This window comes from Homarus americanus, unplaced genomic scaffold (assembly GCF_018991925.1).
Source record: "Homarus americanus isolate GMGI-L3 unplaced genomic scaffold, GMGI_Hamer_2.0 scaffold48354, whole genome shotgun sequence".
Lineage (NCBI taxonomy): Eukaryota > Metazoa > Arthropoda > Malacostraca > Decapoda > Nephropidae > Homarus > Homarus americanus.
The window spans coordinates 2,955,956-2,971,639 of record NW_024723833.1 but is presented as its reverse complement, the minus strand read 5'-3'; the positions used below and the strand labels follow the sequence as shown (position 1 = coordinate 2,971,639).

General features: G+C 39.6%; 1 protein-coding gene across 3 annotated transcripts in view; it reads left to right on the top strand.

Annotated features, from left to right (window-relative positions):
- The first annotated feature begins 223 nt into the window (after positions 1 to 223).
- The window catches only part of LOC121863742 (tetratricopeptide repeat protein 23-like), a 92,063-nt gene continuing 76,602 nt past the window's right edge, over positions 224 to 15,684 (top strand). Inside the window, exons 1-3 of one of the 3 annotated variants that reach the window (XM_042362507.1) lie at positions 225 to 318; positions 13,148 to 13,294; positions 14,242 to 14,347. In XM_042362507.1, the coding sequence (XP_042218441.1) occupies positions 14,250 to 14,347 (98 nt within the window). In that variant the 5' untranslated portion in view covers positions 225 to 318; positions 13,148 to 13,294; positions 14,242 to 14,249. Of the gene's footprint in view, positions 319 to 13,147; positions 13,295 to 14,241; positions 14,348 to 15,684 lie in introns of all 3 variants that reach the window. The other 2 variants (XM_042362508.1, XM_042362506.1) reach the window with 2 other exon arrangements.

The window sequence follows — 15,684 nt, the reverse complement described above, 5'->3', positions numbered from 1 at the left end:
CCCTGAAGATGTGAATTACACGAAAGCGCTTGGGAACTTCGTGTTTTCTTCTTTCCTTGTGGTTATCAGCACACACACACACACACACACACATATATATATATATATATATATATATATATATATATATATATATATATATATATATATATATATATATATATATATATATATATACACACATTATAGAACTATTAAGTAACGTCATGTTTGTTTACATCAAGGTGGTCTCGTTGCTAGGCGTTGCTAGGGTCTCTTCTGTATGAACTGGGAGTGAGGTGAAGAACATGAAGATCAAGTTCCTCCTTCAAGTATGAGGTAAGGTAAACGAATATTGTACATACGAGAGAGATAAAAATGAGTAAATTTTTTGAAGTAGACAATCATGGAATATGGTGTTTTAAACACATGCAATAAGTGTATCTCATCAATCTGACTAACTTTCATTCTACTGTACAGTATATACTCGGTACTTCTGTCGCAAGTGAATAATAATGTGGATATTTATTTTTTTAGTTTTCACTAACTAGGGTCATATATCACCTGTAGTGGGCAGGGCATCAACGATGAAAGAAAATGCGGTAAATTTTTTCTTGCAGCACCGTTCACTTGTAGCAAGTTAAAAATGTATTTTTCTAGTGTATTTGTGTGTGCTGAGACCGAATATGACCTTCCTTTTTGGCGGAAATTAGCCCTTTTTTTTTAGCGATTTTTTTTCGTTTGACATTTCCCGAGAAAAAAAAGTGCCTAAGCGACTAACAATTACACAATAAAACACTAGAAAAACAATAACCAAACCTAACCTAACCTAACCTAACCTAATCTAACCTAACCTAACCTAACCTAACCTAACCTAATCTAACCTAACCTAACCTAACCTGACCTAACTTAACTGACTCTCACCATATGATGGAATCGCCTATTTCTTACCTTATTGGCCTGGTTCTTGTTCATCATTGCATTCTGGGATTCTTACACAACGCCACATATGTTGGTCTTTGCGATATTTACATTCAGTCTTGCTCTTAGTACACTTTACTGAGGTTGGAAGAACACCATGCGACCGAAAAAATGCTATAGTTTCTTCGTTTTTTTTTCAAAAACTGGCAATCAGCTCCATATACTTTAAGTGACACCCATCGCAGACTTCCATGGTCGGAACTGAACTTTAATTTCAAAATATGAGAGACCAAAAAGAACACTCGAATTTGATTGGGCCAAAAATACCGCGAATTAAACCCAAAAACATTTTAATTGGTTTCAAAATAAAAAAGGCTTTTGATTGGCCGTGTGACATGTATAGCAACGCATGCGTAGGATGATTTATGAAGGGGACGCAGGAGACACGCAGTGTTGGAGGAGAAGCAGACGATAATGGCGGGATATTAATGGAAGAAAATAGAAAATATTTTGGAAGCGCTATCTCTGTTATTACACATTTCCGCCGGTAATGTAATAGATGAAAATTATCTTATAATTTGACGTCTTATTCGAATATGATAATAGATTAGTGGTAGGAATGAACGGTGCTACAAGAAAATAATACCGAAATTGCAGGTTAAAACACCATGGAAAACTAATCATATGACACTAAAATGATGGGTAATATTGCAGGAAACGGCAATTGATAGAACTATTTTTTCTAGGATCATTTTCTTATATTACACTTACGTCGCAAATTGATGACAAGGGAGTCCGCCCCCGACTAATGCCACCAGAGTTCCAAGGGCGGAGCCCCTGGCTAGGGTGTTAGGTAAGGTTAAGTTTGGTTATATTGTAAAAGCTAGTAAGCACAGAGTAATGGTAATTCAGAACACCCAATCGATAGAACTATTATTTCTACTATTTTTTCGTAAATAACAGAATTTCTGTTGCTTAATGTGTTTTTCTGATGTTTTCTTGTTGTAATTCAGACAATTTTGGAATTTGCTTCTATCACAAATCACTCGTTATGGCTCACCTCCACCCAGAACCCAGATTTCCCACGCTTTCCCCCATTATTGTTAGAGGGAGGGCCCCCCTCCCCCCTCCAATCCAAAATGAGTGAATTCCAATGAAGAGAATGTCAGATTTGAACCATTCTCATCAAAAACCAAGATAAAAACACTTTTTTTTTAAGATTCTTTGGCTGCTGTAATCTGTAATTTTACCAAATGAAGTCTCTATGTGCTTTGTATGTGAAGAAATTAATTATTTACCTTAAATACTCCTTGAAAAATCTGTCAAGTCAGTACGTGGGTTAATATTGGTGACTGACCCGCCGACGAGTTATTTGTTTTACTGATTATTTTTTTACTTTATTTGCATCAGTGATTTCTGATATGATAATCATTTTTTGTGGAAATACTTCGTTTGGTGGATAATTAGGCGCCTAGGTGCGCACTTCTTTGTCATCTTAGCGGTAATGAGGCCACACTCTAGAGAGGAGTCGTCTTTTCCTCACGGCAGTTTCATTTTCAGCATTACGTGTGAAAGTTGTTGCCGGCCTTATATAGATGTAATTTGCGAATTTAGGGATAAAGACAACGAGACCCTTCAGTTTTTCAAAGGCCACGGCATCATTCCTTTAAGTAGAAAGTATTATTCACAGCAGTACTGTGAAATTGAACTGGGTTTGTGTGCTAAGTCAGTTGTTGATTGGAAATGATCATTCATCACTTCCTCGCTGCCGTGGCTCGTGTTTCCCGCCATCTAAATAACAAATCACTCCGCCACCCGGACTGCATAAGCGCTGATGCTACCGGATGATCTCACGTCCAGAAAAAACCTCAAACTACACCCTTTCATTGTAAGTTCTTTCTGTTTAATATACCGGGGGGTGAGGAGGCTCATCAATAATTACCAGTACATGTGGTAGATAGCTCACTTTCTTTACAACCGACCTACTCAGTCCGAGCATGCTCACACATCCACAAAAGACTTAAAATTACACCATGATGCTTCAACTAAGTTGCTTTCATTGGTACCAGATATGAAAATAAGTACTACTTCTCTTTAATATGGCAGAGGGTTAGCCCCTGTCTAGGAAGCTAGGTAAGGTTTGGTAGGTTTCTTTGGTTTATTAGGTCAGATTATATTAGGTTCATTACTATTCACTTGCAGTAGAAGTGTATAGAATAAAAGTTAGTCAGAATGATTCTGTGGTTGTATGAAAGTAAAATTTTACAAAAGTGAAGTAATGTTGTAGGAAACAACTAACATCAAAAGTAGTTGTATGATTTTGTTAATTTTTATTTTTTACCCGTTACTATGTATCACCTAAACAACAACTGTGAAAAAAACACAGGATATAAGTACGCCAAAAATCGCACAGGATATGGGTACGGCAGCCGTGTTGACAGACTGTGGTGTTAATAGTGAGGTTAGGTTAGGTTGTATTTATTAATGAGATCTTCACTTAAAATTTTTCATAGGAAATTATTTAAAAAATGCTGCAATTTCACTGTGCTTTGTAGTGGACACTATCATAGTTTGGGCAAATGCGCTAAAGAGTGGATATTTTAAAATTAACCTAACCTAACCTCATTTGATAAAAAAACAAGCTACAGAAGTGTTGTTGGAAGACTGCACCAACGTAACCAAAGAAACCTACTTAACCTAACTTCCTAGTCATGGGGCTCCACCCCCAGACCCCCCAGCATATTGTTATGTCGGGGCATAATTTTGTATTATAATTTTGTAAACTAGGTATTTTGTTTGTTTTCTGTCCCATGCAGTAGCTATTTTGGCAAATGTAATGAAATTTTCCTGTACAGCATATATTGATGCATTTATTATATAAGAATATTCTAGAATGTATTGCATCATTTTTGTTATGATTATAAGCCTCGATCAGAGTAAAACGTTCTAGAATCTCCCAGGTGTCACTGGGTTATTTTAGGATGTTTGAGAAGCATCTGACGAGGCGTATATAAGCGGGCGTGTGCTACCTAGGAGTGAGTTGCACGCCCCTGTTCTTGGTGTAAAGACTATGCCTAGCAGAACGACTGAAGACATTGGTTGCGCAAGTATTGTGGAATTGTTGTGATTAATATAAAGTGAGAAGACTAAGGAATTGTACACTGGGGTAATGTGCTTACTATACTGTATACAGTATTCAAAGTGTGGAGTCAAACTGTGAACACCTTACCTTGTTGACAGTGTTATGAAGAATTGGTCTTTATTAAAGAAGACTACAGTGCACAAGTATGTTTCTGTGACCTGGTGGAAATCTACCTTCCTGTTTTTTATCTGTACACTGGGAAGTTACCGGGGACTGGCAGAACAGCCAGTGGTAATTCAACAACACTTGAGAGAGATCTAGTGCTTCTGTACATACGACCCTAACCGCTGGTAACCAGTGGTGGAAGCTGGGTAAGCAGTGAAAGGGGGAGGGTCGTAAGAATATTAAACATAAAGAACTTGCTGTGATATGGTATGATTTTATGTTTTTTGTGGCTGTGAGAGCAGCTGGACTTAGCGGCTCATAAACGTACACTGAGTGTAGGCGTAGATTGGGGCGCCAGCTGAGCACAGTAGAGAGCGCCATGGAGTATTTTGAAATAAATCAATATGATTGGTTGTTTACATCTGGGATGTGGTATCACCGCCGAGAAAGACAAAGTAGTGCGTGTCCAGGCACCTAATTATCTACCAAACAGAGCATTATAGTAAGAAAAGAAACATGAAAACAAATAACGCTGCAGTGGTTATCTCGTCAATATTAGCCGGGTAGATTACGGGTTAAAATTTGTTTTAGGTCTACCATGGAACTTCGTGTTTCTACTTATACAGTATAGGGACAAAGAGCAAAAGAAAGAAAGAAAAATACTTTATATTATTAAGTTTCCGGCACAAATTTATATTTTGAGAGTATTTTAGACTTTTCGATTTCACACAGGAAATTATATTTTGGAGCGAGACACTGTTTCCATCCGACTCATCTCTATAACAGCTTATTTCCAACAAAAATTAAAGTCATATTCTTTTGAAACAACACAAAATACACACACACACACACAAAACAATTTTGTTATTAATTTCCATATTTAACCTAAAATGAATCTTTACTTTTTCATTTTTAGGTCTAACATGGAATTTCCTATTTCTCTTTATATAGGGAGAAAGAGCAAAAAGAAAAAGACATGTTCTATTAAGTTTCTACTGCAAATTTATATAACCGATATTTCACCCCAATTACCAACAATATTGGTTGTTCAAAGTGGGCAGGACTTTGAAGTTGATAAAAAATGTGGGGTAAAATATTAAAATTAATACCAAAGAATCCTTTTAAAACCTCACCTGATCTATAAAAAGGTTAAAAATCACTTTCCAGTTTATGGGTCCCCTCCTCATCTGTACACCAGAAACTACACCATCGCATACTTGTCACTGAAAACACAAATAAGTTCCTTCTGGTGATAACTGTTTCCTCCACCTTTACCCTTTTCCTTAACTATACTGTATTGTATTGTGTGTATGATCACGGGCTATTGTGAGAGAAAGGTGAATCAGGCAACTAAATTATTAGGTCTTATAAGAAGGTCGTTCAGATATCTACACGGTCCGTTCCTCGTAATGATCATCAAGAGTGAGGTGCTTCCCTGCTTGGTCCCAGAAATATTTAATTTTTTACTTTTATCCTCTTCACCACTGATCAGCTCGTTAGCCGCTTAGGCGATCGGTTACATCTCTGTTACGCACTGTTGGCAAGTACTGGGCATGCACCGGCTCCTGAATGTACCCGAACCTGCTCAGTGTTGGTCAAGTCTGGTCTTGAAAGAGTTAACACTCGGTGCCGTCACAACACTTTCTGGCAGATTGTTCCAAGAGTTCACAACTCTCACTCCGAAATAGTTTGCCCTCACAGTTTTCTGTACTTGTGGCTTCTTCAACCTTGAGCTGTGACACCTTTTGGGGCGAGCGTCCGCCAGTTCCAGGTAAGGAAACTCGACAGATTAGTGCCCCTTGAGATGCTTACACACCTCAATTAGGTCGCCCCTTGCCTGTCTGTAGTATTAGCTAGGCAAGTTCAGGCGCTCCAATCTCTCAGGGTAGTTGAGGTGCCAAAGTGCAGGCACCAGTCTGGTGGCCCTCCTTTGGACATTTTCAACCAGCTGATAGCCCCTAGCATATCTCGGGGACCAGACGGGGGTGACAGTACTCCAGATGGGGAAGCACTTCACTCTTGAAGATCATTACGAGGGACGGACCGTCTAGATACAGCTACTACTCGACTTACGACCGCCTCAGTCGTACCAAAATTTTGTTAAATTACGTATTTTCGAGTCCCAACGTTAGTGATTGTGCTGTGTACTGACAAAATTTTCGTTTGTAATTCACTTTAAAATGGCTGGCAAGCTTAAAAGTGAGAGTTTTGTGGTGCTGAGAAGAAAAGGAGACGCCTATTTTACATTTGCAATGTATTATTTAAGCATTTTTGACTTATGACCTGGATTTGGGTCCCTAACCCCGTCGTAAGTCGAGGAGCAGCTGTATCTGAGCAACCTTCTTCTCACAGTAGCCCGAGAACTTCAGCTCAGTGTCAACATACACACCTGGGTCCTTCTCACATTCAATCTCAAATAGTGCAGTTTCATCATCCCGTTGGGACATATGATACGCCTCCTTACCGTTGGTACGCCCCAGGTGCATCCTCTTACACTTCGTGACATTGAATCTCAGCAGCCATTTCTTCAACCATTTTTGGAGCTCACAGAATCCTTCTGCAGCTCTTCACAGTCCGCTTGGTTTTTTATTTCCCGAAATGACTTGGCGTCATCTGCAAACATCTGTTTGTAGGAGTGTACAGTATCAGGCATGTCATTTATGAAACAAACAAACTACTATACAGCGGGCCCCATACACTACCCTGTGGTACTCCGCTTGTGACAGGTACAGATGATGATTTCGTACCATTAACCACCACACACTGCTTGCGGTCATGTAGAAAATCGACTATCCACGCTAGGACTTTTCCCGGAATTCCGTTCCCTTCCAGTTTGATTTTCAACCTTTCGTGGGGTACACTGTCAAAAGCCTTGGCAAAACCTAGGTATATTTTGTCGATATTACCACCCCGTTCCAGAATATGGGTCCAAATATCCAATACCTTGAGCATTTGTGTTAAGCAGGAGCGCCCGGGCATAAAACCGTGTTGGCAATCCTTTACAAGGTTGTTTCATAGTAGATGTTCCATCGCGGCATCTCTGATAATGCTCTCAAGTACTTTGCATACTATGCTGGTCAGGCTCACCAGTCTATAGTTGTTCATGGAGTGAGAGTGCCCTTCTTGAAGATAGGACTCACATAAGCCATTTTCCAATCACCGGGGACCTTTTGTTCATCCAGGCATTTACAGAACAGGATATACAGGGGCCTGGCAAGCTCGTTGCACAACTCTCTTAACACTATGGGATGCACCATATCAGGGCCAGGACTCTTATGGACCTTTAGCTTTGACTGTTTATTTCTTATACCCTCATCTGTGAACACAATGTGGGTCAGTGCTGTGTCGTACCGTTTGTCCTCAAATGCAGTAAGGTTATTCGCATCCTCTCTTGTGATCACCGAGGAAAAGAAGCTGTTCAATGCCTCAGCTTTATCCTGGTTAAAATCTGTATAAGTACCATCTTCAAGCGTCAGTTCTGATACTCCTACTCACGTTTTTAATTTTGACTTTGCATAGCGGTAAAACGCCTTTGGGTTTGACTTGACCTCGTTTGCAACCAGCCTCTGGTACTCCTTTTCAGCCCTTCTACAGTCTTGCTTTGCTTGGTTCCTGGATCTGGCATACATCCTCGTGTCCTGCTCATCGTTTGACCTAACCCACGTCTCGAAGTTCTGGATTTTCTTCTTAACTTTGTCGACCGCCACATGGTTTATGTGTACAGGCCCCTCGTATTCCTAGAGGCACTGGATTTTGTCTTGGGTATGTATTTATCGATCAAGTGGGTCACTTTACTAGTTATAATATTCAGCGTAGTGTCTGAGTTCTTATGCCTAAGTGAGTCAGGCCAGTGGATACCCCTGAACACTACATGGTGACTGGTGCCAACTGGGGCTAGATGTTCCAATTTGGCCACCACACCCTTCTTGTGTGTTATGATGAGGTCTAGTGGCTTGGGTGTTTGCTCCCCTCTGTAATGTGTCAGGTCTTTAACATGTTGGAACAGAAAATTATCTCTCAGAGTTTCTGTAAAAAGAGTAGTAGGGTTTATTCAAGTCCTTTGGGGTGAACTCGTTTCTCCAGCCGATGTCGCCATTGTTTTCAAAAACATCCTCTCCCTGTACCCTTTCCTGGCTGGTTCTAAGTTCTTGCCTAGCATAGATAACCACACCCCTCTTGCAAGTTTCTTGAGATAGGTTTGTAAATGAGTCATATCCAGCAATATTGAACTCACACTCCTCTGGGTCCATTCTCCTGTTCTTGTACAACAGTTCTACAACTCCTACAATTTCGGGTTGGTGTTTCTTCAGTAGTGTTTCAAACTCCTCTCTCTTATCAAGGAACGTGTCAGTATTAGTGTACATGACATTCAAGCCAGAATTTGTTCTCGGTAACGTTTCTGTTCTTTTTTTAGAAACTCCGGCTCCCCTTCATTCTCAGAAGCTGCAGCATTTACTAAGTACACTGTATTTTGCAGGGTGTGATTAGAAATGTCATTGTTTACACGGCGCTCGCCTCCTCCTGTCTGGTAGGTGAAGCTGGTGCCTCCTCACGGGTATGGGGTAGAGTGGGTGGAGGGTGCGCTGCTGCCCCTGACTCTATGTCGGCACACTTGTTTCTACTACCCTCCCCTGAATATAACTCATGTTACTCAAGTCCCCGTTCTTCCTCGACCTCGCCCTCTTCTGCTTCAAGCCCTGCAGGAACTCCTTGTGCTGTTCCCTCTGCATTACCGTGCGATCTGGGTGAATGAATACACTCCAAAATGCCTCTCTCCTTGCTAAGTTTTTTGTCTGCCGAATAACCTCCCATTTCTTCTCCTCACTCACTAGTGTGATCCTGAGGGGGCGAGGCTTATCCCCTGCTTTTGTCCCAGCCTCCTCACATCCTGAGGGGTTGATGGCATATTCAGAACCTCTATACAAATATTCTTAAACTGCATCTTATCGTGTGTTATCCTGCTCTCAGTTCCCTCCGCTTGGCTCTCAGGGACTCCAAAAACTATTACATTGTTCCTGCACAGGAAACATTCCCATTGTTCCTCCTCTCCCCTAACATTAGGTCCGCTAGTTGCCATCACTTCTACACACTTCTTCAGAGTCCCGAGCTGTTGTAGAACCTGTTCTGATCCTGCATTACTCTCCGCCACCTCCCGTGGCCCTGTTAAGACCTCAGCATAACTCCTCTTTGCTACCACCTCCATTCTATCGGCTACTTCCTCAGTCTTAGCAAGGATCTCTTTTCCAACTTGTTCAAGTTTGGCAACCAGCAAGGATCCAGCTTCATCTATTTTCGTCCCTAGGGAACTCGTTCCCCTATGGCATGCAATCCCCTCTTTTACCTTGACTATGCAGTCAGGGCAATACCAGCAACAGCCTTCATGCTTTACTGCAGCATGTATCATCCTAAACTCTGTATTGGTCAGGTCTGTACCATCTACATCTGTTGTTGCCGTGCAGTAATCACACGTCAACAGATTTATTTACTGGTGCTGCTAGGGATTGTCAGTTGATTGAAAATGTCCAAAGGAGAGCGACCAAACTGGTGCCTGCACTTCGGCACCTCAGTTATCCAGAGAGATTAGAGCGCCTGCAACTGCCTAGCTTATACAGTATTCCCTTAAAGTTTGCCGGGGTTAGGTAAAATGGACCCCATGAGAAAGCAAAATCCGTGAGATTTTCATGCCATTCCCAGGAGTGCGCAAAATACATATTTAAATAGCTAAATGCACATGTATGACAACATTATGTATAAGACAATGTAATAAATATGAAATAACATAGTAATTAAATAAACATAAACATAAAATAACACTGTATGGACATTAGGTCCACATGGTGATAGTTGTGGTATTGACAATGCAAAGACAGTACTTCTGAAATATCAGCTGATATGGTGCACATGATGTAAACAATCCCTGCACTGCACAGTACCTAGTGAAAATGCCCAGTACCAATAAGTATCTGTAATGTGTATACTGTAGGTACCTATACTTATAATTATATCCTTTTGTATTAAATTAGGTTCATTTTATTAATAATTCCAACAAATGTTTGATAACAGGTCCATAAAGTGATAGTGAGCTGTGGTAGTGAGAAACATGATAGCATATAGCCAGTGACTTGGCTTTGCCAGTACAGTAGGCTATTAAATCTGCAATAATATAATTTTTCCAAAATACACCTTGCTAATTATAGTGTTCTGTACTGTCCTGTATTATTGACTCCTCTTGATCCCTGGCACACAGCCTCAGATTTATTTAATTTATTTTCTATGGCAATCCGTGAGTTTCCAAAGGACGCAGGCTTTAAAACTGCGAGCTTTAAGGAAATACTGTACAGTACTACAGATGGGCAAGGGGGACCTAATTGAAGTGTATAAACATAACAAAGGACACTACTCAGTCGAGTGTCTATACCAGGAGCTGGCAGACGCCCGCCCCACAAGGGGTCACAGCTCAAGGTAGAAGAAGCCACAAAATCAGAAAACTGTGAGGACAAACTTCTTTTGGAATGAGAATTGTGAACTTTTGGAAGAACCTGCCAGAGAGTGTTGTGACAGCACCGAGTGTGACAAGTCGATCAGTGGTGAAGAGAATAAAAGTAAAAGTAAGAAAAAAAATAGGATATACCCTGTATATCGATATGTTTGTTGTCATTTTGTGGAGATAAAGATCCAATACTCCAGTCTCCCCAAGATGCACGATGACCAACACTACCATTACCGCCCACAGTACTAACCCTTATTTCCCCAATTACAGCTAATGTCATTCATTGCAAACAATAAGAACACACCTAATGGTTATAGTTTGCTTAATTGCTATAATCGGGACAGTTATGTGTGTAATATTGCAGAGTAACATTTCAGTTAAAGAATATACAGTACAGTACTGTATATATCTCAGTGATTCCCAGACATGTTTTCTGAGGAATTGTGCTATTGGGTAGGTAATAGGTGAGTATCTTAGGTATATTATGGGTGGCAGGAACCAGGCAGGGTACAGCTCACAACCTCTGATCACAGCTTGCTAAATTGGAATATGTACAGTAATATCTCCGTTAGCCGGAATCCCTCAAACCCGGAACTCTCCAATAGCCTCTCGGAAAATTGTTCCCAAAGCTGGAATTTCCTGAAGATTCCGGCTTTGGGAACAATTTTCTGAGGGGCACAATTTCCGGAAAATTCCGAAAAAATTTTCCCAATACCCGGAAAATTCCTGAGATGGAGGGAGTTTTTTCCGGGTTTGAGAGATAAAAATCAGGCGCGTTTTCTGGAAATTCAGAGAAAATTTTTCTGTTACCCCGAAAATTCCGGGGATGAGGGATATTTTTTCGGGTTCGAAAGATGATGTAATGGGCAACTTCTGGAACTTCCGAGAACATTTTTCCGTTACTCAAAAAATTTCGGAAAATTCCGGGGATGAGGAAAATCTCTCGTTCCCAGAAATGCTCTGCACCAATTGTTCCGGCTAACGGGGAATCACTGTAATGTATATTCCTATTTGTTGGAAGAGGAACACTGACTAGTGTTCTAGTTTGGCAAGAACAGTACTGAACACAGTGTTGTAAAAAATATTTATTGCATAATGTGTGCAAACAAGAGTAGGAAAACAGCAGTAGTAGGATGCCACCTGAAGGGAAAGCAGTGAAGTTGTGGAATATCAGTGGGCCTGCAAGGAGCCATGGGACACCGGTGAGGTAGTCTGCGACGTTGACGGGGATGCTGGAGTTGTGGGACAGGTAAAAATTTGTTTTATGCCCAGCCAGAAATTCTATTACGTACTAAAATAGTTTTTTATAATGTTTTTCATCGTGATTTGAATGAATGCAACCTTTAATTTTGTGGCTAATGCTTTTTTTCAGGTACAATCTCCTTTAACACTAGCAACAGTTTTGAATGCAGGTAAAAAATCGTTTTATGCTATAATGGAAATTTTATTACTAAAATAGTTTTTTTCTTCTGCTTATATATGGGGTTATAAAAGAAAATGACCTTTATTTCCATGAGAAATGCATATTTAAGGAGATACAACCATTCCAACACTTGCATTGATAATGAATTCTTCCTAAGTGGGCAGGGCTTTGATAATGAGGGAAAATGTGGGGTTAAAATATTGTACATTAAAAACACCAAACACACCACATTCGCATTAAAATTAACATCCATATCTGCATTTACGTTTTTGGGACAAATGGAAAGTTTTATAAACAAATACAGGTACAGTACTGTATTTAGCATGAGCATGGGTAATTATCTTTCTGGTCCTTTAGCCTGTATTTACAGTACAATTTATGGATTTGTTTGAGGTTAGATTACCACCCAACATATGACCTTGTCCCTAGTATTACCTTCAAAAGTGAAAGAGAAATAAATGGTTCCCTTCCATGTCTTGATATGCTTATGAGAAATGGTTACAATGATAAATTTAAGGTGTACAGAAAGCCTACACGGGTGGACAGTTTTATACATTTTTAATCGAGTCACCATGAGTCAACTAAAAAGTCAATTTCCTCTGCTATGTTTTTGAGATGCTTGCAAGTTTGTGACCCTGAATTTTTTAAGAGGAACTGCAACACATTCACTACATTGTACAAAGGGTCATGTCTGTGTTTATTAATACCTGTACCCTTCATATACAATACTAAATCTCATAGGTAAAAAATAATATCATCAGAAACTCCTCTCCATATATGTAATGGTACCAACTAAATTTCTCTAACACTATTGTATTAAAGTAGATGTTGTGAATAAAAGTTTATACACTTTTTTGTTAGCCATATCTATATTTACTACTTAACTTTTGTCCTTATTCAAAACATCTTCAGGTCATGAGACCCACTAATCCTCCACCATGACAATGGGTGACCTGACATTGCATGAGACCACTAATATCCCACCCCACCCCCACCTGACATTGTGTTTTTTGTCGTGTTTTTGTGACTGAAGTAAGCAGTGTAACTTTAAATATGTCTGTCAAGCATTTTGCTCACCATCTTTAAGGCCAAGTTGAAGGTTTCACCTCTAGTCCCCACTCTTCAAACCCCCTAAAGTTAGTGTGGGACTCAGGTTGATGTCTCCACTCCACCTTAAGACCCTTATCCTCGATGGGGACATATGATGGCGACCAGACTTGTTCATTATGTTGTGGTGAGTGTTGTTTAATTGTGTTGTAGTGCTAGTATAGGTGGACAACCCCTTATCCGAAATCCTTGGGGTACGTTATGCTCCACGAAAAAACTTTCGGTTTTCAGAGGTTTTCGGAATTTCGGATAAGGGATTGTCAACCTGTAGTATTGTAGGATTTTTTGTTCGGTGATACATTTGGGTGCCCGACTGGCCAGGAATCTATCCCATTGAACTCCATGTTATGATGAACCTGATTTACGATGTTTTGACCTGCGATTGGGTTTTCAGGAACCTAACCCCATCACAAATAGAGGTTTACTTGTATTAAAGCAGCAGCAGAAAGCAGTGCAGTTTTCATTTATATTAGGAACATAATCATACCATGGATTGGAACAACAGTATAAATGTGTTTAAATCAACATTTGTCACAGAAAGACTTCTGGTTGAATCAAGTCTAATTAGAGAAATAAATTTTATAAACCTCAGTGATGATCAGTACAAAACTGATGGTGCTACTCTCAGATTAGGTTAAGTTAGATTTGGTCAGGTTAAGTTAGATTAGGTCAGGTTAAGTAAGATTAGGTTAGATTAGATCAGGTTAGGTTAGACTAAAGATATCGTTGTTAACCACATGATATAGTAGCACCAAACTGATAGTATGTTATATAAATTTATTTTTCAGTGGCCTTAGGTTAAAAATGCTTTTGAATGTATATGAAGTGTAGGTGGGATGGGGATTACTAGGTCTCATGTTGTTGACCTGACCTGAGCTGTTGTAATGTCACCATTTTTTATAAACTCGTCTCTCAGTGGAGGTGGTGTGTAGAATGCTGGGTCTCATGTTATTCATCTGACCTGATACTTTTATGCTGTAAGTTAGACAGGGAATTATTTTTTTCTCTTCTTGTGATTATAATTTTCTTCTGTATTTCAGTACATTGTAATATAAAAATTATTTAATTTAAAAGGCTAAGTCATGGGAACCTTCAGTGACTCCGATCCTGACTTCTGGGATTTGGGAGAGGAAGGTGGCGGCAAATCAACTCAGAGAAAAAGGTGCCGACTAAAAAAAAGGTAAATTACTGGAGTTACAAGTTTTAAGTTTTGTAATTTTAGCTACAACTGCTCTACTATGCTAGGTTACCCTATTTTCTCATGACTGGAATTACCATTAATTCTTTGCACATGATTTTTTATTTATTTTTTATTAGAAGGGGTCCATAATTTTATTCTCTTAGTTAAAATTTTATTTTTGCTTGTTTATACAGACACTCCTGGTTTACAGAAAGATTCCATTCCTGGACCTCATCTTTAAACCGAATTTTCTGTAAACAGAAAATGACGTTCCATAAGGGAAACATGCACTGTACTGTACACTGTAGTGAATCACAGATGGCATCTCACAAGGGGATGCGCTCAGCTGCCTTACGCATAATCCTCCTAAAATACTGTTGTTACACCGCACTAGTTACCTTCCATAATAACAAAATCTCTAACCCAACCCGAAAATTTTTGTAATGGGACTTATGAAAGGCATTCTATATCCTTGACTTTCTATAAAGTGAGTATTCTGTAACCAGGGAAGTGTATATAATGTAAATGTACTGGTTGTTAGCAGGCAACCTGAAAAATAGCTCTACTTATACAAACTCCCTCCAGTTTGAATCTATGCTCAAAATGGGCCTTAACAAGTTTAAATGGCTGGTTACATGGTCCATTGAATCAGCACAAGTACTGTTAACAGCTCCTCACCCAGTGAATCAAAATTGAAGCAAAGCTTTGAACTACTGGGTCATTGGTTATGTTGAAATCCAGGAAGGTTCCAGATTCATGGGGCTGTAATACTGAGTTAGATTATCCTTCATCCTGAACCATTTAACTACTGTACAGTACTGTACTGCATTAATAGAGGATGCATGGCTGTACCTTTTACACAGTTCCCTGCTGCTTTCTGAACTGTCCACATTCTCCTCTTGTCAGATTGATCGCTCATCATGGAATGTTCTGGAGAGATAAGTGTTATCACCACTTAACCTTTCAGTGCCTGACATTTAGTTTTTTGCAATACAGTCCTTTATTTTTGGTGTGTGGGGTGAAGATGAGGGGTATTTTTATGACCTTGTAACCTAATTTGCTGTGTAAGATCTTTTTGTAACCTAAGCCAGTCTATAACAACTAATGAATATGTCCACTGAATGACTGGGGCTTAGGAACCTAAGGAAACTTGGACCTTTCACGGCTCTGGTAATATTCTGAAAATAAGCCTACTTCTCTGCAAATAACTTTAGCCCTTAAAAAGGGATACAAAACAAGTTACAGTTGTCTGGGAGATTATGAGACAGACATATATGATAATTTTAATTTGGGCTCAGGCTGGTCAGAGTTTATTCAACTTGCTAGGTTTTTTCCCC